Source organism: Eptesicus fuscus, chromosome 12 (assembly GCF_027574615.1).
Source record: "Eptesicus fuscus isolate TK198812 chromosome 12, DD_ASM_mEF_20220401, whole genome shotgun sequence".
Taxonomy (NCBI): Eukaryota; Metazoa; Chordata; class Mammalia; order Chiroptera; family Vespertilionidae; genus Eptesicus; species Eptesicus fuscus.
The window spans coordinates 91,398,728-91,421,259 of NC_072484.1; the positions used below are offsets into that span (position 1 = coordinate 91,398,728).

Genomic DNA, 22,532 nt, shown 5'->3' on the forward strand with positions numbered 1-22,532 from the left:
GGGGTTAGTTTGCAAGGCGTGGGGGGTTAAGGGAGGTGGCAGAGCAAAGCGTCTGAGCTCAGCTCTGAAGGATGAGTTGGCTTTCATAGGCAGGAACCACGTGACAGGATAGCCCAGGAAGCCTGATGCCCGGGACTGCTGTGTGGTGCCTGAGCGATGGCAACAGAAAGAAGGAAAGTCATGGCCACATTTCCCCAGTCACATGTTTTATATTAGAGAACATGGGGTTTCTCTGGAGTAGAGGCCAGGGCAAGGGTGGAAACCCCATCCCTAAAGCCAGTGAAACCAGTTAGAGCCGGTGGAAGAGCCCCAGGGAGAAATGGCAAGTTCCTGACCTGGGACCATGGCGGTGAGACAGAGACCACAGGTCCGAGAGTCCGGCCGAGAGAGAAGGGACTGGTGTGAGGTCAGATTAGATGTGGAGGGTGAGGAGGGGGAGCTGATGGCTCTCGGGGTTCATGACTGGGGGCCTGAGCAGGCAGGAGGGTAGCTCTAAAGATGAGAAGTTTGGGCGGGGGATAATGATGTAGGTTAAGGACATGTGTTGTAGGCAGAAGATACAGATGGGGATTTCCCTTAGACCTAAAACCTAGACAGAGTTCAGAGCTAGAGACCCAAATCTCCCAGGCCTCTCTCTCCATGAAGGTGAACACCAAGAGAAGGAGAGATGAGGGAGATGCGATCACCACGCAGAGCAAGGTGAGGCGATGGGAGAAACCTACAGGGTCCTCTCCAGTTCAGCAGTGGGATCTCTCTGTCCCTTGATCATTTTAATATTTTATTTCTTTAACCTAGTTTTTCTTTTTCTAATTCGAAGTTCAGTGTGTATGTAACAAAGGACAGAAATCTCAGTTGATCCCTATAATTATGTATAACAGAACTCATAATTCACATCTCTACCTTCCTCTCTGGTTTACAGGGCCCTTCCGTGTAACACAGAGAATTGTTTGAGGTCTCAGTGGGGGGAAAAAACAAACATAAAAAACATTATCAGTGATGACTTGCAGCCCCCTTTCTGAACCAATGGACCCCAATATTTGGTATGAGTTTCCTCCATTTCTTGCGGCTCTTAGAACTCCTGATGGAATTATTTTCACATGGAATTATCTAATCCTCACGACATTCCAGATAAGCAAGTCTGACCCCCACATTACAGAGGAGAGAGTCAGGGAGACCAACCAACTTGACACCATGAGCATCATTGTAGCTGTATTACATTTAAGGGGTAAATTAACCCAAATCTCATCATAAAGTCACCCAATCAGGATCATCTGTTGCTATAACAATTTTTCCCAACTCAGCAGCTGGAGACCACAATAAACATTTGTCATCAGACACAGTTTCTGCGGGGAACTCGGAGGTGGCCGACCGCAGGGCTCTGGGTCAGGGTCTCCCAGGTGCTCGCAGTCCCGGGGAAGCCGACGCTGCAGCCCCGGAAGGCTTGGGTGAGGCCGGGCCATGGGCTGCTCCTGTGCCTGTCCCGTTGATGCCCCTGGCAGGAGGCCTGAGTTCCTCCTCGGCCACAGGAGCCTCTCCCTAGGGCTGTGGAGTATCCTCACCACAGGGGAGTGGGGGGAGCCAGGAGAGCAAAATGGAAGCCACGGTGATATTTAAGGCCCAGCCTCCAAAGTCACCCTCCATCATCTGTAAAATCCTAGCGGTTACACAAGTCAATCTAATCCATGTGGGAGGGGACTGCACAGGGACAGGAAGAATACCAGGAGGAGGGAAGAGGAGGACCACTGGGGTCTCCTAGAAGTCTGACAACCCCCCCCCCCCATATTATTTATCTCCAATACATTCACTATGTCCTTTCAGGATTTATGACTCATTCTTATACAAGCTGACTCTCCAAAGAGGTGCTTTGCTTTAAACATGTTATAATTCAGGACTTGAATAACATTTTTTAAAATTCATGAAGCCCGGGCAGTGGTTGAGTGTTGATCCAGGAACCAGGAGATCACAGTTCCATTCCCGGTCAGGGCACATGCCCGGGTTGCAGGCTCCATCCCCAGTAGGGGATGTGCAGGAGGCAGCTGATCAATGACTCTCTGTCCTCATTAATGTCTCTATCTCTCTTTCCCTCTCCATTCCTCTCTCTGAAATCAATAAAAACCATTTAAAATTCATGAAAATGTTTGCGGCCTCCAGTGCACAAAAATGTGGACTCAAACAGGAAGCAGCGGCTTTCCCAATCTCCAAAGCTGACACGAGGAGGTGCCCCATCACGCCGGGGAATGAAGGAAACCTTTAAATGGATGATTCCTACCATTTATCTGTTTGAATCATTGAAATAAATTGCATCCAACAAATCCTCTGGAAATCACCCAAGGGAGTAGAATGTACCGTTTATCAAGATGCCAGTGAAGTGAATTCCACACTTTTGGCAGCTGAACAAGACTGTTCATTTTCCACCGTATATTTTAGGATTTTCAAACACATGAAGAACTGGGAGAAAAACTTCCAGGGCGCATGCAGCTTCCATGTGTTGCCTAAACTCCCAGAAACCAGCTCCATCTGGGAAATGTTGACAGTGGTGGCCGGAAGGGTGGCCCCGGCTCACCCAGGACAGAACCAAGGCTCTCAGCTCAGCAGTGGTGTTTACACGCCCTCTGCGCTGGTGCGACCTTTCCTATCTAAGCCTATAAAGAAGCTGGAGTGTCCCGTAGCCTCGCTGAAGCCTTGATTTTGCTCCTATTTAGCCATTGACCCATCTCACCATTTGCTGCTGTCAAATTTGATGAACGAGAAGCCATTTCCTGCGCCTCACCTTCCTCATCACTCACTCCCCTTCAGGCGCTCACACCCTCTCCTGTGTTCTCTGCTCCGTCTCTTCTAAAACTGCTCTCTCAGCCTAGCAACAACCACATGAACTTGGCAGCCTCGGATGCTATTGGTACCCCGCCCCCCCCCCAATACTTCCTAAATCTTTCTTTGTGGTGCACCACCATGCACTCTGTGGATCTCCATGGATCTCTGCTTCTGTCTTCTCATGGCTGTAGGTCACAGTCAGAAGTAGCATTTTTGTTTCCTTGGCCAGTGTCCTCAGCGTAGCCTTCTGTGCTGTCTGCCTTAACGTTCCTGTCCCTCGCCCCAGCTCAGTCACCTTCTCAAGATGGACACGTCCTGACCCTGCACCCAAGCTCCATGTCCTCATAGCACTTTAAACTCAGTAAGTCCAGACCAGACCTTGTCATTCCCATGCTCCCATCACATTTTATCTTTTCCCTGAATTGTGTCACTACACCCAAAATCACCTAGATGACCACTCATCTCGCCCTTTCCTTCTCCCTAGCCTTCTCATTTTGTAAATCCCCATAAAGTCTGCCTTCCCTCTTGCATCCATCACTTCCCTCTTCTCCGTTCCACTGCCACACTCAGTCTGTGCCTCTTGCCCAGCCTCCAGGAGAGCCCTCTTTCTGTGCGAAGCTGCTAGTGTCCAAGTCCCTGGAGCTGGTTCAAAACGCGGCTCCTCCTCCAACAGCCTTGTCCTGCGTAGCCCGTACCGTTTCCTTTGACAAGATTCCATCCTTCCCCTGTTTCACGTTCCCCAATTCACACCTGTCTCTCCAGGTCCAAGTCACATCCCACTTTCTCCTTCACTGATGGGCACTCCATTTCTTAGAAGGATTGCTCTATCCTCTCCTATCGCTGAGTGTTCTGTACCTTCGGGGGCACATTTCATATCCATGTTGTATTCTGTCCTTGATCTTCCCACATAGGTTGTAAGGGGCCATGGTCTTATTTTATTCACATGTTTTCCCTCACAGTTACTTCTATGGTTTGCAAGTTGTAGATTTACTATTGGGTAAATGGCCCTTACTAACAAGATTTTGTAAAAACCCAGCAGCATATTGAGTGCACACTCATGTTCTTTTTACTTCCATAAATTGATTGGAGAGCCCTTTCCATCCCAGTCGACTGCGCCTAGTCATGTCTGGAAGTGAGCTGGACATGGCAGAAGGAGGGATTGAGTTTGGAAATTACTGTAAACGGCTTTTATCTGCGTTGCATTTTATTCTCATGCCCCACACTGCAACTGATCTGCCGCTTCTCATTTCAGGGAGAGTGGAGAGGAAAAGAGAACAAAAGGCCACATCAGGTAAGATTTTGACTAATTGGCTTCAGCTCTAGTTTCTGCTTTGATTTCCAATCACAAAAAGATCTCATTGCAGTTTAGGTTTCAAAGTAATAGTTTATTGTCCTTGAGTTGATTGATACTAAACGAATGAAAATTAATCAATACATTTTGGCTTTTGCCCTTGCACGTCAATCATTTCCTTTTCATTCTATTAAAAAATGAAATATAATGTTATTTATTTTTAATGATTATCTATTAAAAGGTAAGTCTTGCAACCACCAATTTTAAAATATGAAGGTTGTAATAGTTGACAATCACTTTATTTCCACAAATACCTATGAATTTCAGCTCTCTTAAAGCCATGGATATAGTTGATGTGTTTCAGGACAGTGTTAACTACTTAACTAAGAAGAATCTTCCTATTTTAGAGGAATTTTAAGAATTATTTTATTTCTAAATCCTAATATATATACAGAAGTGAGTAGTGCCATTGTGCATAGTAGAGTGTCAAAATTTACTAATACAAAAATAAGTTTTAAATTTCCATATTTTTATTACATGGCTTTGGGCTTAAAATCATGAGATAAGACAGAGTTTCATTGACCCAGTAAATCTTTGCAGAGGAGCAGTCTTCCAGGTCCCAATGCCCAGAAATTGCCAATAATCATAGAAAATTCTAGTTTGCCAAATATGCCTCTGCCCACCTTCCTTCCCAAGTCTTCACCAACCTTATTCTACGATCTGTGAGAGTGGCCAAGGTAAAGACACATTGCTCCACGCCGCCATCTTCTGTCAACTTCATTTTCTGTCTGGTAACATAAATATATGTGCTTCCAAACAGTCATTGTGGTCCCCCATAGAAGATACTCATCTACAAGTGTATAAACAGCCCAAGTCCCTGTCTCTTTTCTCCTTCCCAATCTTTGCATTCATATCAGACAACTGGTCAACTTATTACCTGCATAATTTTTCTCTTAAATGTTACTGTTTACATTCCCTTTGTGTATCTTTTAAAGCCTGGTCATGAATATAAAAAACAAAAAGTGAAGGCAAGAAAGGGCCTGGTCTCCTGACCAAGGTGGTTACTTCATTATTACATCTTAAGGGAAAATCATTTTTACTGTTTCTAAAATGCTATTGCTATGATCCTGTAGGTACACGCTTCTCTAATCAAAGAAGCGTTATAGTTCAGAAAAGCACTAATTTGGCCAGTGTTAAGCCAGATGCCTCTTTAAGGTTCCTCCATATCCTGGCTTCTTCTATTCTGTATGGCGCAGGTGATGCAAAGAACTGGTAGAGACAGAGGCAGGCTATGATATCAGGCTATGCATAGCCTCTTGATTTGGAAGAAATGGTGATATTTATGACTATGTTTATATGCTGTGAGAGAGATCCCTCTTTGGGTCAAGGAATTCTTGATATTAAAAAACAAAACAGCATAAAAATACAAAGAATAATTTTTAAAGAAAAAGTTGCTTCATAAATTATTGTTTAGAGAAACATATATTAGGAAGGCTTACTAAGGTAGACTATTGAGACACCATCTGTTAAATACAAATTGTTCCAATTTTTTTCCAAGAATAACACTTTCAAATCCACTTAACATTCAGTAAAGAGCAGTCCTAGCCCTAGCTGGTTTGGCTCAGTGGATAGAGCGTCGGCCTGCGGAGTGAAAGGTCCCTGGTTCGATTCCAGTCAAGGGCATATGCCTGGATTGCAGGCTTGATCCGCAGTTGGGGGTATGCAGGAGGCAGCCAATCAATGATTCTCTCTTATCATTGATGTTTCCATCTCTCTCTCCCTCTCCCTTCCTCTCTGAAATCAATAAAAAATATTTTTTTAAAAAAGAAGAGTCCTAGTGGACCAGAAAATAGAGTTATCAGTAGAGATGACAATGAGTATTTTAAAATGAAGTTCATACTTTTCATTTCTGACATTATAGCATCCCTAAAGTTGGAGATATTTTATTCATTTGCATAATTTGTAAGAAGTTACTGGTAACAAAGAACAATGTTATTTTTTGCCTCTACTCAAAAGGTGAAGTTTATTATTGGAAATTCAGCAAATGGTGGAACATCTGCTTTGCAAGCTCAGGCCCTTGCTGCTTGCTTTTTGACTGGGCTTTCGCTTCTTTGAAATGTTCTAAATCAGCAATAGCACCTCCATTTTCAGACATTTAACGCACATTGAAGATGCAGTCATTTGGGTTAAAAAAAAGTTAAATAGACAATGAATAAGTTCTCCCATCTGTATGGGAATAGCATGTCCTCTTTCTTGGATGTTACTCATTTACTGAGGGCCAATTTCCAAGTAGCTGCGGATTTGGCATCATCTTTCTCTATGCTGTTACTAGAGGCCCAGTGCACAAATTTTGTGCACGGGGTTGGGGGGTCCCTCAGCCAGGCCTGCACCCTCTCGCAATCCGGAAGCCCTCAAGGGATGTCCAACTGCCGGTGGGATCAGGCCTAAACAGGCAGTCAGACATCCTTCTCACAATCCAGGACTGCTGGCTCCTAACCACTCACCTGCCTGCCTGCCTGATCGCCCCTAACCGCCTCTGCCTGATCACTCCTAACCGCCTCTGCCTGCTGGCCTGATCTCCCCTAACCCCTCTGCCTGCTGGCCTGATCACCCCTAACCGCTCCCTTGCTGGCCTGATCACCCCTAACCACCTCTGCTTCACCCCCGCCACTGTGGCTTTGTTCAGAAGAACATCTGAAAGATGTCTGGTCTAATTAGCATATTAGCCTTTTATTAGTATAGACTGTTTTTGTAGTGCTTTTCACCGTGGTTCCTAAGCCCTATCAAAAACCCTGAAAAACAAGTAAGAGAAGACCTCATTTACCATTCTGTTAATTATCAATGACCAACATTAAACATATGAAGTTAGCAGGCAGCTTATGTTGCAACAAATATATTTCAATAAACTACCATTCTTGAAAAGCTCATCATTTTGGATGGTAATGTTTTGTCATATTCTACAGGTTTTGTTCTCACTTTGAGAACCATGATCCCAGTGAGAATCAAGTTTGAAAATGCACGTCATCCTAGCTTGCTCATAGCGTACAGAAGCTCTTGTCCCCAATAATACCGTGTTGCCTGTTTGAAAATTGCTGAGAGTCTATTTGAAAAGTTATCGCAAGAAAAAAACTGGGAGGTGATGGACGTTAACTAGATACATGCAAATGTTGAATCCTTCTGTTATAAAGTAGTGAAATTTGTTTAAAGTCAACATTTTAAAAAATAGAAAATGGAGACGTTAAGTAGCTTGCCTTGGGCCTTATGCTGGTGGGGGGAGCCATCAATGGGACCTGGGCCATGGCTGGCTGGAGCAGCCTGGAGTGTCTGGGGAGCTATCTGAAGAGCGGCTCATGCACATCTCTTCCCCCCTCTGCATTCCGTGAGGTCATGTGGGCCGCTTCCAGTTGGCCGAGGTGTGAGTATTTACACCACGGGAATCAGCAAGCATTAGGGACCAGGGCTGGTTGCTTGGTCGGTTGCTTGGTTGGTTAGTGGGTTCCCAGGGAGCCAGTTGTTAAATATTGACACTGGATCTCAGTCTGTTTGACAGCAAAGCCAAGCATTTCCCACTGCCCCACATCTGTGCCTTGGCCAAGGTCATGGTTAGCTCACAGATAGCAGAGTTGAGACTGGAACCCAGACCCGTTGTCTTCATCCCGCCCAATCCAGGCCCCAGGGCTTGGGTGAGAGAATAAGTAAAATGTCCTTTTCTCACACTCTGTGCCCAATGGCCCAGGCTGGTGTCAGCGAAGTCCATATCCATTTTCCAGTTCTAAGCTATCGACTTTCTGCTCCGGCCTCCCAGGCAATCCCTCCCTGGCGTGTTGCTTTTTTAGGCAGCTTTCCTGAGACCTGGCTCTCTCCGCTACGCTAATGAATTCTCCTTACAAACATACCCAACCTTCTCCGGGTTTCCGGCTTCAGAACAATATTTTTTAAGTGAAGTATCTTCAGTGCATGTTTCCATCCACAGAATGGAAGACACACACACGGACTGTTCATTAAAAGTAGTCCCGGAGAGTTCATTTTTAAACAAATTTCATTTGTCAGACAGTCAAACTTATTCTAGAGAATGAATAACAACACATCCGTGTCACATTATTTCAAAAATACTTTAAATGTCATTGTATAACTGCATTTAAAACAGTGTGTTTATGCCAACTAAACCATTCTGAAAGGCTAAGTAGCTAAGGTAGGAGAAATCGCCGTGTACACCACGCATCTCCCTGCAGCCCCTCCACGTGGAATCCGGCTGCTCTGACAGCACACAGAGCAGGATGCATTTGCACTCAGTTGAGGCCCAGAGAGGTGTCTGGAGGTGGATGGGAGAAATACTACCCTCGCTGCCTCACAGTAGTTTCTCCATAAAGCAGTGTGCCCGTGTGTAACTGAAAAAGAGACCCCTCTTCCTGGGTTAGTTCTTACACAACATAAATGTGTTTCTTTCAACCCAGGAGAGAAAATGAAGACGAGTTTTATCATAGGATTAGCCAAAAATTTCTTCAGGCTTCACCTTAAATTAAATATTCTGTACCCCAAAAAAAGTCACAGGAATTCCCAATTAAAATGGCAAGAAACTCATATTAAAATGGTCTTTCAGGCGCTACAGGATAGATCTTTATTAGGGCAGCACAGACAAGGCAGTTCTCAACAAAATCGGCCTCCTGCTCAGTTGAATATGTTGTGGAAGTTGAAATAAGAGGCATCCCGTGTGTGTATTTCAGTCAGGATAACAGTCACTACACTTTTGTCGGACATGACTTGGGAAGGGAGCATTCCAGGTAAATGCATATTTTGATTAAAAATGCCACAGAAATAGGATATAGGTGATCCTCGGCTTTTCTCATGAAAGGAGTCTTCAGTCAGACCTGATTTTCCCATGGAGAACACAATGAACATGCACTCCTAACCAAGGAACAAACACCCAACTTCATTTTCCTTCATAGAAATGACCACATGTTAATCAACGGTAACTGATATACCTGTACCTGCGTAACTGGGAGCTTTCTAAAGTGAATGCGGGTCATCTGAGCTGGGCAATGCAGTAATCAATCATGTCAGTTGTCCTGTTATTCCGCTGAAAATTCCCAGATAAGAGTTGTAGGACAGGCGAGGAGCCATGAGACTATAAGGAAACAAGAAACACCTGAAGGCTGCTCACCCCAGAAGGGAGGTGATGGCTTGAGTGGCAGCTGGAAGAACTCTGAAAAGGGCGGGACCTTAGGTAGAGAGGTAGAGAGAGCCACCATATGGGGAAGACCAGATGTAGGGGACTCTTTCAGAAGCAGCTGAGTAGCTGATCAACTAATTCTTATGGAGCAGCTCATGAGTAACCATGAAGTACCACATTAGTGACTCCTGACAGCAAATTTAAATTTTGTTCCACATGATCATCAATGTCTCTGCTTCCATTTGAACTATTTGTAGGAGGAGAGGATCCTGACCAGGGCCCAAACCTTTGTTTGAACATCTTTGCCTTGGCTGAGTCTTCGCAGAATGCCTCTTGCATGGCATGCCGTCTATCCTTGCTCACCTGCATTTCCTTATAAGTCTTCACGATGCCCTGTCTGTTAGCATGACTGTAAATCTCTCATACATTTCTCCCTGCACACAGACAGCCTGCATTTCTCAGTCCAGTGTGGTCCTTTTCTCCTTGAAAATGTCCCTGAAATGCCGTTCTGGCCAAGCCTTCTGAGAACACACAGCTCTCTGTTTCACTGATGTTCAGAGACAACCAAAACACTGCACTCAGACCTGACTTTACTTACCACATCCTTCTTGCTTCCTTGGCCATTTCTCCATGTAATCTGCAGACTTCCCTTGCCGTTAAACCTTTCGCACTCGGATGTCGAGTGTGACTCGACACGGTTAGCATTAGAATAAAGGAATCGAGAAAAAAGCAAGCGAGTGCAAAGGGTTAAAACATCCACCCTGGAACATACAGATATGCAAACCTGAACTACATTCAATTTAATATTTTTAATTGGCCCTCATACCTAGAAATGCACTACATCTTACTGGAATAACATAGTTATCTTTCCCATGTGTTTTTCTATTTATTTATTTATTTATTTATTTATTTATTTATTTATTTTGCACTTCAGTGGCATTGAATACATTCACATTGTTGAACTACCATCATCACCATCCATTCACGGCCACACCAGCCGGGCTAGAGATTTGCTATACACTATCGTACACATATACATTTCTTAAGAGGGTAGGCCTCGTATTAAGTGGTCTTACCACAATAAAATAAAATTAAAAATAAAGAAAATAGTCAACCTTTACCTAGCAGGAGGGATTGACTCGCTACTGGTATAATGAGACTAATAAGGGGACCAACATGCCAGAACTGTGGAGCAGGGTGCAGCCCTTGCTCAGGGAGTGGAGATTTAGAATATCAAGGTCCCACCCAGGAGTTGGGGAATTTTGAGACCACGTGGCAACATCTGAAGTAGGGAGAAATGTGGTCTTAAGAAATGAAGCTTTTCCATCTTTCTGTATATTTGAAAATGTTCATAATGTTGTAAAACTAAAGAGAGAGAGAGAGAGAAACCATGGCTGCTGTGCCTGTGTTTTTCCTTCTGTAGAAACCATGTAATGTAACTCTGGGACACATTATATTTCCAGAAATTGTTGCTGGGTTGAGTAATCAGAGTGTGTCTTTCAGACAGTTTAGGCAGGCAGAGGAGAGAGAAGGGTTTGTGTTTATGCTTTCCATTCTTCTTCCTTTCCTGAAATTGGAGAGAAAGTAGACAGGGAGGCCTCACCGTCCTCAGCTTTGGGAACTTACCTGCAAAGGAGGATCCCTGCTGCTTCTGTGTCTCCTCCGACTGCTACTTACTCCCCTCTGCACCAGCCTGAACCCACTGGACCCAACCTGCATTCAAAGTCGCATCGTATGCACTGTGACACCGCCATGACGTATATGCACTTTGAATGCTGCACAGGAATGTGGATATGGTGCAGCCACTATGAAAAAACAGTATGGAAGTTCCTCAAAACAATAAAAATAGAACTGCCATGCAGTTCAGCAATCCCAGTTCTGGGTACCTACCCAAAAGAATTGAAATCAGGGTCTCCAAGAGATATTTGCACTCAGGTTCACTGTAGTGTCACTCCCAATTGCCAAGATGTGGAGAGAACCTAAATGCCCATTGATGGATGAATGGATAAAGAACATGTGGGGCATGCATATAAGGGCACACTATTCAACCTACAAAAAGAAAAGGAAAATTCTGCAACACGTGACAACATGGATGAACCTTGAGGCTATTGTGCTAAGTGAACTAAACCAGACACGGGAAGACAAACCCTGCATGATTCCACTTACATGAGGCATCTAAAATAGCCAGGCATAGAAGCAAAGAGTGGGATGGTCGTTGCCAGGGACTGGTCACAGGGGAAAAGGGGGAGTTACTAATCAGCAGGCATAACATGTCAATTAAGCAAGATCAATACATTCTGGAGATCTATAGTCAACGACAATGTATTGTGCACTTAAAATTTTGGTGAGAGAATAGATCATTGCATTTCCAGATGATATCTGGGTTGGGTGATCATCTTCCAGGCAGTTGAGGTCAACAGAAGACTGTTAAGAAGAAACCTAGCCCAACCAGCATGGCTCAGTGGTTGAGCATCAACCTGTGAACAAGGAGGTCTTGGTTTGATTCCCGGTCAGGGCACATGCCTGCGTTGTGGGCTTGATCCCCAGTGAGGGGCATGCAGGAGGCAGCCGATCAGTGGTTCTCTCTCATCATTGATGTTCTCTCTCTCTCTCCCTCTCCCTTCCTCCCTGAAATCAATACAAATATAGTAAAAATAAATAAACAAATAAATAAATCTTGTTCTTCCAACTTCAAACTTGGCGAAGGTTCACTGCCCCTCAGCTGCCTCATTAGCGTACCATAAGGTCTGTGTTTGGGAGGAACTCTGGAGGTCACTTGGTGCTAATTTTCATCTTACAAATGGGTTGAGTACAGCCCTGAGAAGGTAACTTGCTAAAGGTCACACACCTGCTTTGGGGCAAAATCTGTGATGGTATTGGACTCTTTCCTGTTGCACTCAGATGCTATTTCTGGGACTCTTCTCAGAGGGAATGAAACCAAGTTTGCATGTGCCCTCTGTGTGCCTGTAGCTGACACCCCCGGAGGCAGTCCAGTGATGCGGTTAGAGTGCAGGCTGTGGTCTCAACCTGCCAGGGTCCTGACCCTTAAGAGCGATATGACTCAGTCTCTTCCATGTCACTCCCCTAATGTGTAAATAGAGATAATGGGGATGGAATCTCATAGAGTTATTATGAGGATTGAGTGAGTGAATACCTGTCAAGCCATGGGCCTACTGCCTCGCCCACAGTAGGTTTTGGCAATCATTTTATTGCTTTTGATATTACTTTCTATTATTTGCCTCTGTCATTTAGCATCCAGGATGGAATGTTAATAACACACCCAGAGGTTTGTTTTCCTGGCAGGCCGTGTGCATAAAACAAATATATGTTGAGAGAACAACAAAGGAAAAGAGTGGAAAAGGGAAACTATACCATTGAAAGATCCTTCTTCATTGTCTGCACCACATTCTGAAATGTGGGACTGTATGAGTTGTTTTTATCAATAATATTACCTCTTTTTTCTGATCTGTGAAGTATGCAGCCAGCACTCTGAATAGAACATAGGAAAGATCCAGGCGGAAGGCGTGTCTTTCGTGTGTTAAGCATGGCACACGGTAACAGCCCTTTGCCATTGTTTCCATGTCCAACCTCGCTTCCTGCACATTGTAGGTTGTTCTTGCTGAGTGTCTGAGCACTAGCCAGAGGACAAGGAGCACAGAGGCAGCGTGCTCCTGCCGTGGGCTTGCACGAGGTAGAGACAGTGGACACAAAGGTGTATATACAACAGCAGCTGCAATGGATGGCAGCATAGACTCCATGGTCAGACCACCTGGGTCTCAATCCAGCACTTGGCAACTTTGTGACCTAAACGAGTGAGGACCCTCTTTGAGCCACGCTCGCACCTGTAGACTAGGAGTGGTGGTGGCACTGACCTGACCGGACTCAGGAACAAGTGGGTCAACATATGCAAGGGGCTCAGCTGCCATGCTGTTTCCTCCTGACTTCCCCTGCCTCCCAGGTGTGCAGCAGCCTCTGTGGTTCAGAAGACAGTCAGAGAGATACAGCATCAAGGCTGGGTCTTGAAGAAGGAATGGACTTCTTCAAACAGAAGGAAGAGAACTGGCTACTTCAGGCTCGGGACTAGAAATGAATGTGGCCTGTTCAGGGGACTTTTCCCATTTGTATAGGAAAGTTCTGAGTTACCCAGGGACCAGGGGTCATTTTTGAGTGAGCGCTGAATGCAGAGTTCTACAGGACCTGTAATGGCCAGAAGCAATAGAGGGTTTGAGGGGAAGATTAGCATGGGCAAAGCAATCATTAAAATAATTAACTTGGTTAATTAACATCCTGATTAGGGAGACCATTTTGGAATACTGTAGGCTTTGATGTGCTAAGAACCTTGGATGGGGAGTTGAAGCAGAAGGAAGAGGACATAGTGGAGGTGGAGGAGGAGGAGGAGGAGGAGGAGGAGGAAGAATAGGAGAAGGGGAGAAGGAAGGAAGGAAGGAAGGAAGGAAGGAAGGAAGGAAGGAAGGAAGGAAGGAAGGGAGGAAGGGAGGAAGGGAGGGAGGGAGGCAGGGAGGGAGGGAGGGGAATGAGTATGAGATGGAAAGAAAGGACAAAGATGACTGTCTGGAAACAGGTGCAGGGGGACAGGGCGGGGATGGGGGTGTCGAAGGCAAGCCTGACTGCAGGAGTCTGTATGGTAGACACACAGGAGCAGGTTCAGAGGGACAGGGCCTTGGGAAAAGGATTGCGAGTGTCATTCCAGTCTAGCTGCACTTGACTCAGCCATGGAAGCTGGGATTTGGAAAAGCAGAACTGAAGTCCAGGAAAGCTCAACGCTAAGGATGTGCATGTGTTGGGACTGAGTCAAGTATCAGTCAGAGGAAAAGCAATGAGAAAGGGTGGGATTTCTGAGGAGATGGTATGACAACAGTAAGCAGGGCAGCATTCCAGAAAGTGAGGAGGGAAGGAGGTGACCCTATGACAGCCTTGAGGGGGCGGGTGATTAATCGCAGCATAAATAGGGAAAGCGCGGGGACTGCATGACCTGCTTTACTTACGTATTTGTGTTGCCTCATTTCTTAGAATCGCAAAGCCAGATAGACATCCAGACATTTTGTTTGCATGTTAATTAAACAATTAATCCATTACTTATAATATTGTTTCCAAATGAGATACTGATTCACATGAGGAGGCGTTAAATCTCAACCACGTTTTAGAGCCGAATGATTGTGATAATTATTTTTAAGCCAGATCAGTTAAAAGAAAAATAGCTATTTTTTAATGTAAAAAGTGAGGCCCCCTGTACCAACATTTTGCACAGTTTCACATAATTTCCTTGAAGGGATAGCCATTTGAGATCTTCCATTTTTTATGAATTCCTTGTGAAGTCATGGGACTCTTAACACCTTTCCAATTTTCTTCTTGAAGGGAGTAATTTGGAAAATGCCAAGGACAGAAACATGAGGAACATTTAGCATAAACTAAAATCATTAGTACTTCATGGGGATAAAAAAACACACAAATCCATTCTGAGGCATTTAAAAGCAGCCACCATAAAGTCCTCTCTTCTGGGAGGGTGAGAAGTTCTTTAAAACTGGGGCTTAAATAGTCTCACCAAGGGGCTTGGCAGAAATAGAACCTGGGAAACCCAAGGATTAGAAGGAAGTGGATGGTGATATTTTCATGACTTTGTTTTCATTGCTCTTTGTAGCCTTAGATTCCCACTAAGCTTCCCCCCAACTGGCTCCCCCTGCCCCCACCTGGCTCCTCCTACCATCACCTGGCTCCCCCTGCCCCCACCTGGCTCCCCCTGCCCCCACCTGGCTCCCCCTGCCCTGACCTGGCTCCCCCTGCCCCCACCTGGCTCCCCCTGCCCTGACCTGGCTCCCCCTTCCCCCACCTGGCTCCCCCTGCCTCCACCTGGCTCCCCCTGCCCCCACCTGGCTCCGCCCGCCCCCACCTGGCTCCCCCTGCCCTCACCTGGCTCCCCCTGCCCCCACCTGGCTCCCCCCACCCCCACCTGGCTCCCCCTGCCCTGACCTGGCTCCCCCTGCCCTGACCTGGCTCCCCCTGCCCCCACCTGACTCCCCCTGCGCCCACCTGGCTCCCCAGGGACCTGGTCAGAGGGTCTTCCTTTATGCTATTACTTGCTGGGGGCAGTGGTGCCCTTTCAAGGTATCTTTCATGTCAGAGTTGCAAAACCTAGCTTTGAACATAGGTGGCAGTATCGCTTGGTCCCATTTGTTTTAAACCAGTGAGGACCAAGGTCAAGACAATAAAGAAATTTAAAAATAGTAATAATAAATACTTGGGATAACGTAAGAAAACCACCACAGGTACAGGGTTCTCCTGTTTGCAAATGTCTCAGACTATTTTTTTTAATTCTTTATTGTTGAAAGTATTACATATAGTATGACATATGTCTCCTTTTCCCCCCATTGACCTCTCCCGGCCACCCCCACTCCCCCCCCCCCCCCCCCACCCCCGCAGCACATGCCCTCACCCCGTTAGTGTCTGTGTCCACTGGTTCTGCTTACTATTTTATCATGTCTGGCTTTCCTCTCTGTTACTGCGCCCCCTTGCTGAGCACTCCTGAGCTGTCTCCAGGCGCCTTCCTGGGTGGTAGGAGCCCACCTGGCCCTCCATGGTCATCGCTGTCCCGAGGCTCATGGGCTGGAGGGAAGGACTACTGGAGAGCTAGATTTGGAAGCTGAATTCTGGAGCCAAATCTTAGTTTCTGCTCTGGTTTTGCAATATTGGGCAAGAGACCTAAATTCAGCATCTTCCTCTTTTTCTCTCCACTTAAAAAAATATTTTTTTAAATTTAATTACCTAAACTCAGTTCCTTTCTCCTTTTCCCTCCATTTTATTTTATTTTATCAAAGTAATGTGTGCATAAATTTATCAAATACAACAGAAGTTCTTTTAACTGGCTTCCTCTTAAATGATTTCCCGGATTACGCAACTTTCTCCCTTCCTTCTATATAACCTACTTACTGATGCTCACAGCGGACTCACCACAGGGCCTCACCTGCTGTCCCTCTAGCCCACTGGTGGACTTCTGACCCCATTGGTGAACTTCTGACCCCCCCCCCCCATGAACTTCTGGCCCCACCTGCGAACTTCTGGCCCCACTTGTAAATTTCTTACCCCACCTGTGCAGGTGTATATGGGCCAAGAGTCTTTTTCCAAGCCTGCTGTGCCAATTGTACTTGTTCATATAGTTATTAGATTCCATTATCAAGTATGTAAACCAATGACACATGGATGCATAAAAGCATTGCTATTGCTATGATGCTATTTTGGAAAGACCCGATAAAGATGAGTTACTGAAAACAAAATGCTACAGAAGTAGGTGTTAAAAAATAATGGTAAAATATGAGGAAAAGAAACTCAAAAAAAATCTAAAGACATTCTGCTTTGTGTCTTTAAGTCCTCAATCCACTTTAATGAAAGTGAAACTAGAAACTAGATGAGGATGAGGATGGGTGGGATCATGTAACGGTGCAGAACTGGAAACCCATCCTCACAGTCCACATGCAGAAACGGGTCGGGCCCAGGGCCTTCTCCGGTGTGAAGTTCAGTCAGGCTCACGTGAAGTGCCCGGCAAGAGGCTGATACTTCACAAGGATTCAGCGCGTGTCGGTGTTATTGCTACTTGTTTAATATTGTGCATCGGGTAATTTTAGAACAAAGGAGAAGAGAAGATATTGGGGGAAACCTTTAAATCCAACGACCAAACATTGGACAACAAAGGACCCAAACTTCCCTGTGGTCATTTCTTTTTTCACCAGAATACATGCATGTAAAAGCAAGGGGGCATTGATCATCCGATTTCTGAGCAGTTTAGCTTGGAGGGGAAAAACAACACAGGAAATATAACCCTGCTTCAATTTTAACACCAAATTGCCACGTGGCTTCAGGAAGCTGTCCCGCCTTTCTCTAAGGCTGTATCCTCTGTGAGGTAAGAGTGATGATAAACAATTTATTATGTGGCCAGAAGAATTACTCTGAGAGAAGTGCATTGTGGCCATATCTGTGTTCTCTCACCGGAGTGTGAGCTCTGCCTGCTTCAGTGTCTATTCGTGCTGCCTGGGGCTCTCAGCCCCTTGGAAAGGACCGGCAAAGTGGTGTTTTTTAAAGAATTGATTTCCTATTCGCTCTCTCCTATCTAGACCTATTCGCTTAGTATGGCGCTTACGCCACGTTTCAGCGGGTGAAATCCTCTTTCCGGCCCAAAACAGAAAGGACTCAGAATGCAATGAAGAAGAAAGATCCTGTTTCATTGCAATGTCTATGCCACGAACTTAAGCCTTTAACGCTGTACTCCATCGTGGATGCATAATTAAGCATGTGTACGCTGGAGATGAGATTTAAACTCTTACTTATTTCAGGGGGTCTGGCCAAACCCAGCGAATCTGTGTTATGTGAAACAAGCCCACATGCTGACATTTCCGACCATTTCCATAGCGGACCATGGAAGTAAATTCTTAGTAATTTAATATTTATCATGTGGCAAGGAAGTCAGTCTGTACTGATTCTGCTGACTGAGCCCACGTCCTAGGTTGTCGTTACATTAAAAAAGACATGGAAGGGCAGTGATTGAGAAGGCACAGTGAAAGCCTTTAACGGGCTATCCATGCGATTACTATTATTGGGAGGGGGGGAGAGAGAGGATGCTTTTTTAGGAGACAGTTCATAAATACAAAAAGTAATGGTATTTACTTTCCTGTCTTTCTATAAGATCCTTAAAATTAATATTAATTCTTGAAGAGAAATGTTAAAATTTAATTCAGCACATATTTATACATGACACTAATCTAGGTTTGGGAAATCATAAAGAAGAGAGATTGGGTCATTCTGTGTTCAGCAAGTTTGCTATATAGAGTAGAAGACGTGCATTCATCTAGCTAATATACTTCGGTCTGTGACGTGTGGAGAGCCAAACTAGACCAGGGAAGAGTATCGAGGCCCCGAGTGTACACTTTTGATTCCCTCAAGTCAGGCTCCTGAGACCCTTGAGAAACTGGAAGATGGCACTTTCCAAAGGCTGGGTTGGGGGAGAGGAAGAATTGCTATTCAACGGATATCGAGTTTCAGTCTTGCAGGATGGAAAAGTGCTGGAGACCCGCAGTTAACAGGACTGCATCCTGCATGTCAACACTGGTTAAGAGGGTAGATCTCATGGTTGCATTTTTACCACAATAAATTAAAACAATTGGTAGGTGACCTCACACTCTTTTTATTTGAACCACCGCAGAAATGGGGGTAGCCTGTCCTGTCCATACTTTTAAGGAAATTACGTGATCATCGTAAGCCAGGGAGCTTGAAAGCAATCCCGGATGAGAACAGTTTCTCGTGTCATCAGAAGCAACTTCCCAGACTCCCCTAAGAGAAAAGGGAGCAGCTGCATTTGACCTTTTGAATAATTATCTTTTCCATCTGAATTTAATTTCCTTCCTTGGTTACATATCAGATTACATAAGCAATGACAATATGCTAGATAAAATCAATTTTGCATGGAGGAAGATTCTGGATGCTAGCCCAAACAATATTCTTGCCACAAAGCCATGAAAGTGTAACCTTAATCACGCTACTGTTACACGGGTAGACAAGTGACTCTAGAGTCACATCAGAGTGGGTTGAAGTGATGGATTCCCTATCAGGTTCCAACCATGGGGCTCAGTTCACTGTAGGACTCATAGCTTATTGATGAGCTATACAAATGGCCTATGAAGGCCTTCATTTAAAATGCAGAAATTACTAAACCGAGTGGAGCTGCTAAGACCTTATACTGGGAAACTAACGACAATACAATTCAAAATATCCTTGGATATATTTTTTTAAATCATTCTAAAGATAGAATAAAATTTAACCTATATAAGTATAAACTGGCATATTTTAACACAAGTGAAATTTAATGAAGGAATGATTTAAAAAGCAAGTGCCAAGCCTGGCCATCATGGCTCAGTGGTTGATTGTTGACCTATGAACCAGGAGGTCATGGTTCGATTTTCAGTCAAGGCACATGCCCAGGTTGTGGGTTCCATCCCCACTAGGGAGCGTTCGGGAGGCAGCTGATCAATGATGCTTTCTCATCGTTGATGTTTCTCTCTCTCTCTCTCTCTCTCTCTCTCTCTCTCTCTCTCTCTCTCACTCTCCCTCTCTCTGAAATCAAAAAATATATATTATCTAAAAAGCATAATAAATAGTAGTACAATGCCATATTATGTACAAAGTTATTTCAGTGCCTTTGGATGTGATGCTAATATAGGAATTCCTTTTCCTTCTTTTCTAGGATGGGGGCCAGTAAGTGACCTGCAGCCTGTGCCCAGAGTCAGTGAGTAAACTCCCTGTAACCTTTGAATCTTGGATAGTTATTGATAAGGAAAACAACAAATGCAATATCTGAGTGCTCCACACTGTCGCTTTTAAATGCCTGCTCTTATGATGGTGACAGTCACCAGAAGGCACAGCCTCGGCGGCATTGTTGGGGTGTGGTGTCTCGGAGGGTAGGGGAGAGTTGCGACCATGATCCTTGCCCTCATGAAATTTACAGAGGAAACCAAAGACTTCCAAGATAGATCCCAGTCAAACCTAGCTTAATGAATAAGTGATGTTCCTACTATTTAAAAGAGTCTACATTTTTCCTTTAAAAATATTTAACACTTCCCGGAAACATTGGGCTTTAGTTTTCAGAAATGTCTTCCTCTGAGAATACAGAAAACTTTACCAAATCAGGTATTGCTAATACACAATTTTTGACAATTTGACCGAGACCACCATGAAATTGACCTTTGACTTGTGTGCAAGGAATGAACTTGATAAGATAAATAGAGGCAGCATCTATAACTTATTTACAAAGAGTAATTGTTTTCATGGCTTTAGCATATGGTCTTTAGGCAAAAAGATTAAACTTAAAATAAGAGTCCATGTCATTAAGTAGATGTCTCCTTAGACAGACTTTATTGGCAGATCATGGTATTGAAAGTAATAAAACAGTGTTACTTTCAATAAATTCTGACTTCCATAATTCAGGCTAGCTTCTTTTTTTTTCCCTACCTCCCCAAACTCATTATTCCTATCTAATGAAGTTTACTGCTGTGTTAATATGTGAACATAAGCATTTATTAATAGAAGATCAATTCCTCTTATCCTATATTTTAAATTTACAAATATAAATTTTAATATTTTGGATGCTTATCTGTGACATTGATCACATAGATGACATAGAGTATTTACTTTCACAAGAAAAATTATATATCATTTCCCTTCCTTTTCCATGATTTTCATATAGTAGATAATTTTTTCTTAATTTAAAACTCAATATTTTCACAAAGGGGGCAAGATAAATTCCCAGAATAATAATGAAGATTCGTGATGAGAAAAAAATAACCCCAAATCAGATCATGCCCTCCTTGGGCATGTTGAAAAATCGGAGCAGTAACTGAATTACTATCCACTCATTCATTCATTCATTCATTCATTCAACAAACACTGAAGGGACATGCTTATTGCTTCAAGGTGTGTAGAGATAAATAAAATTCTCACCTCACCTTTATTGTGCTGACAGCCCATAAGTTGAAACAGAAATGAAGACAAATCTTTTTTTTCATGTGATAAGTGATGTGTTAGTCTTAGAAACAACCTGCTTTGGGAGCATGGAGAATATATCATTAAATCTGACTGGAAGAATTGGGGAAATATTCATTACAGGTATAACATTTGAGCTCATTCTTAAAGAATAAATACAATTTCTACAAGTAGAGAAAATAAGGACAACATTTCAAGTCAGTATGAGCAAAAGTATGGAGATATGGCATTTCATAAATTGCTGAAGAAAAACAGGCATAATTAGTTGTAGAGAGCTGAGAGTGTCAGAGCTGTATATGGTATATATAAAAGTATATTGCTGTGAAAATGCACCCTTACTTAGCAATTAGAAACAATTGGAGCTCAGAGGATGATTTATTTGAAAGTCATCTGTAGACCGTTGAAATGTGAAGAAATGGCAATAGATAATTCTCCCGTGGACAATTGAAAGAACTTTTAGGAACACAGAATAGAATCAACTCCCTGAGATAGGAGGAGAGGAGGGGTCAAAAAAGATAAATTTTGAGGGCAGATATAAAGACACTTCAGAGAGTTTGTGTCTGAGAGCTCCCACTTCCTTTATACTATACTGTCGGATAAGCATGGGATGTAGACCAGGAGGACACAAGTTTAAATCCCAGCTCAGCTGCCCATGAATGATGTCCCCTCACCTGACTACATCTCAGTGTTATCTCCTGTAAAATGGAGGTGACAGTCGGCATTTAATTCTCAGGTTGGAGAACTATGTAATGCATGTGAAAGCATGTTCTAAACTATAAAGCGTTCTATGTTGAGAAGCAGCCTGGCATGGCGACCAGAACGCAGCGTGAGCTCTTGTCCATAGAGAGGGGATAACAGCACGTTCCTTGTATGCACGACGCGGGTTATTAAAGATAAGGCACGTCCAGTGTATTCACATACAGGGGCTCTACAGATGGGAGCTGCTAGACTATTCTCATCTGAACAGGAGCTTGCCTTGAGGAGGGAGAAAAACATCTCAGTGGGGAATGAAAACAGGACGGAACATGGAAAGATGTGTTTATGCAGAACTTAGAGCTTATTCTGAAACTATGGCTTTGCATGTCCAGTCATACCTGTGAGCTCCAGAGCAGCAACAACGGATGATGCGATGGACCTGGAGCTGGGGAAGGTCAAAGAAGGTGCTGTGTTCCAGCAAAGGGGTGCACACATTCAAGGCCAATGCCTTCCTCCATATCGACAGCTGCAGGCGTCTGTGGTTTTCCCCCTTTTTAAATTAAATGTATTGGGGTGACACTGACAAATATGATCATATAGATTCCGAGTGTGGGTTTCTGTGTTACAAGGCCTGTACATTGTACCATGTGCCCACCACCCAAAGCCACATCTTCTCCAGTCCCATCTATCAGGACCCTCTTCCCCTCCCACCCCTTCCCTCTGGCAGCCACCACTCTGCTGTTGGTGTTCATAAGTTCCCGCTTTATATCCCACATCGGAGTGAAATCAAATGGCTCTTGGCTTTTTCTGACGGACTTATCTCACTCAGCATCATGCTCTCAGGTCCTCCATGTGGTTGCCAATGGCACTGTTTTATCCCTTCTCGTGGCTGAGTGGTATTCCGTGTGTACACGGACCACATCTTCTCTATCCGGTCCTCCATCGCGGGACACCGTGGCGGTCTCCACGCCTTCGCCACCTTTTCTCCACAGTTACTGTTGTCTTGTTGAAAATGGCCACTCT

The 22,532-nt window shown here is 44.3% G+C and overlaps 1 protein-coding gene across 1 annotated transcript in view; it reads left to right on the plus strand.

The window, feature by feature from the left end:
• The window catches only part of CHST9 (carbohydrate sulfotransferase 9), a 141,606-nt gene that overhangs the window by 53,141 nt on the left and 65,933 nt on the right, over positions 1–22,532 (plus strand). Inside the window, exons 2-3 of the mRNA XM_028155743.2 lie at positions 4,064–4,102; positions 19,519–19,560. Coding sequence (XP_028011544.2) covers positions 4,064–4,102; positions 19,519–19,560 — 81 coding nt within the window. The remainder of the gene's footprint in view (positions 1–4,063; positions 4,103–19,518; positions 19,561–22,532) is intronic.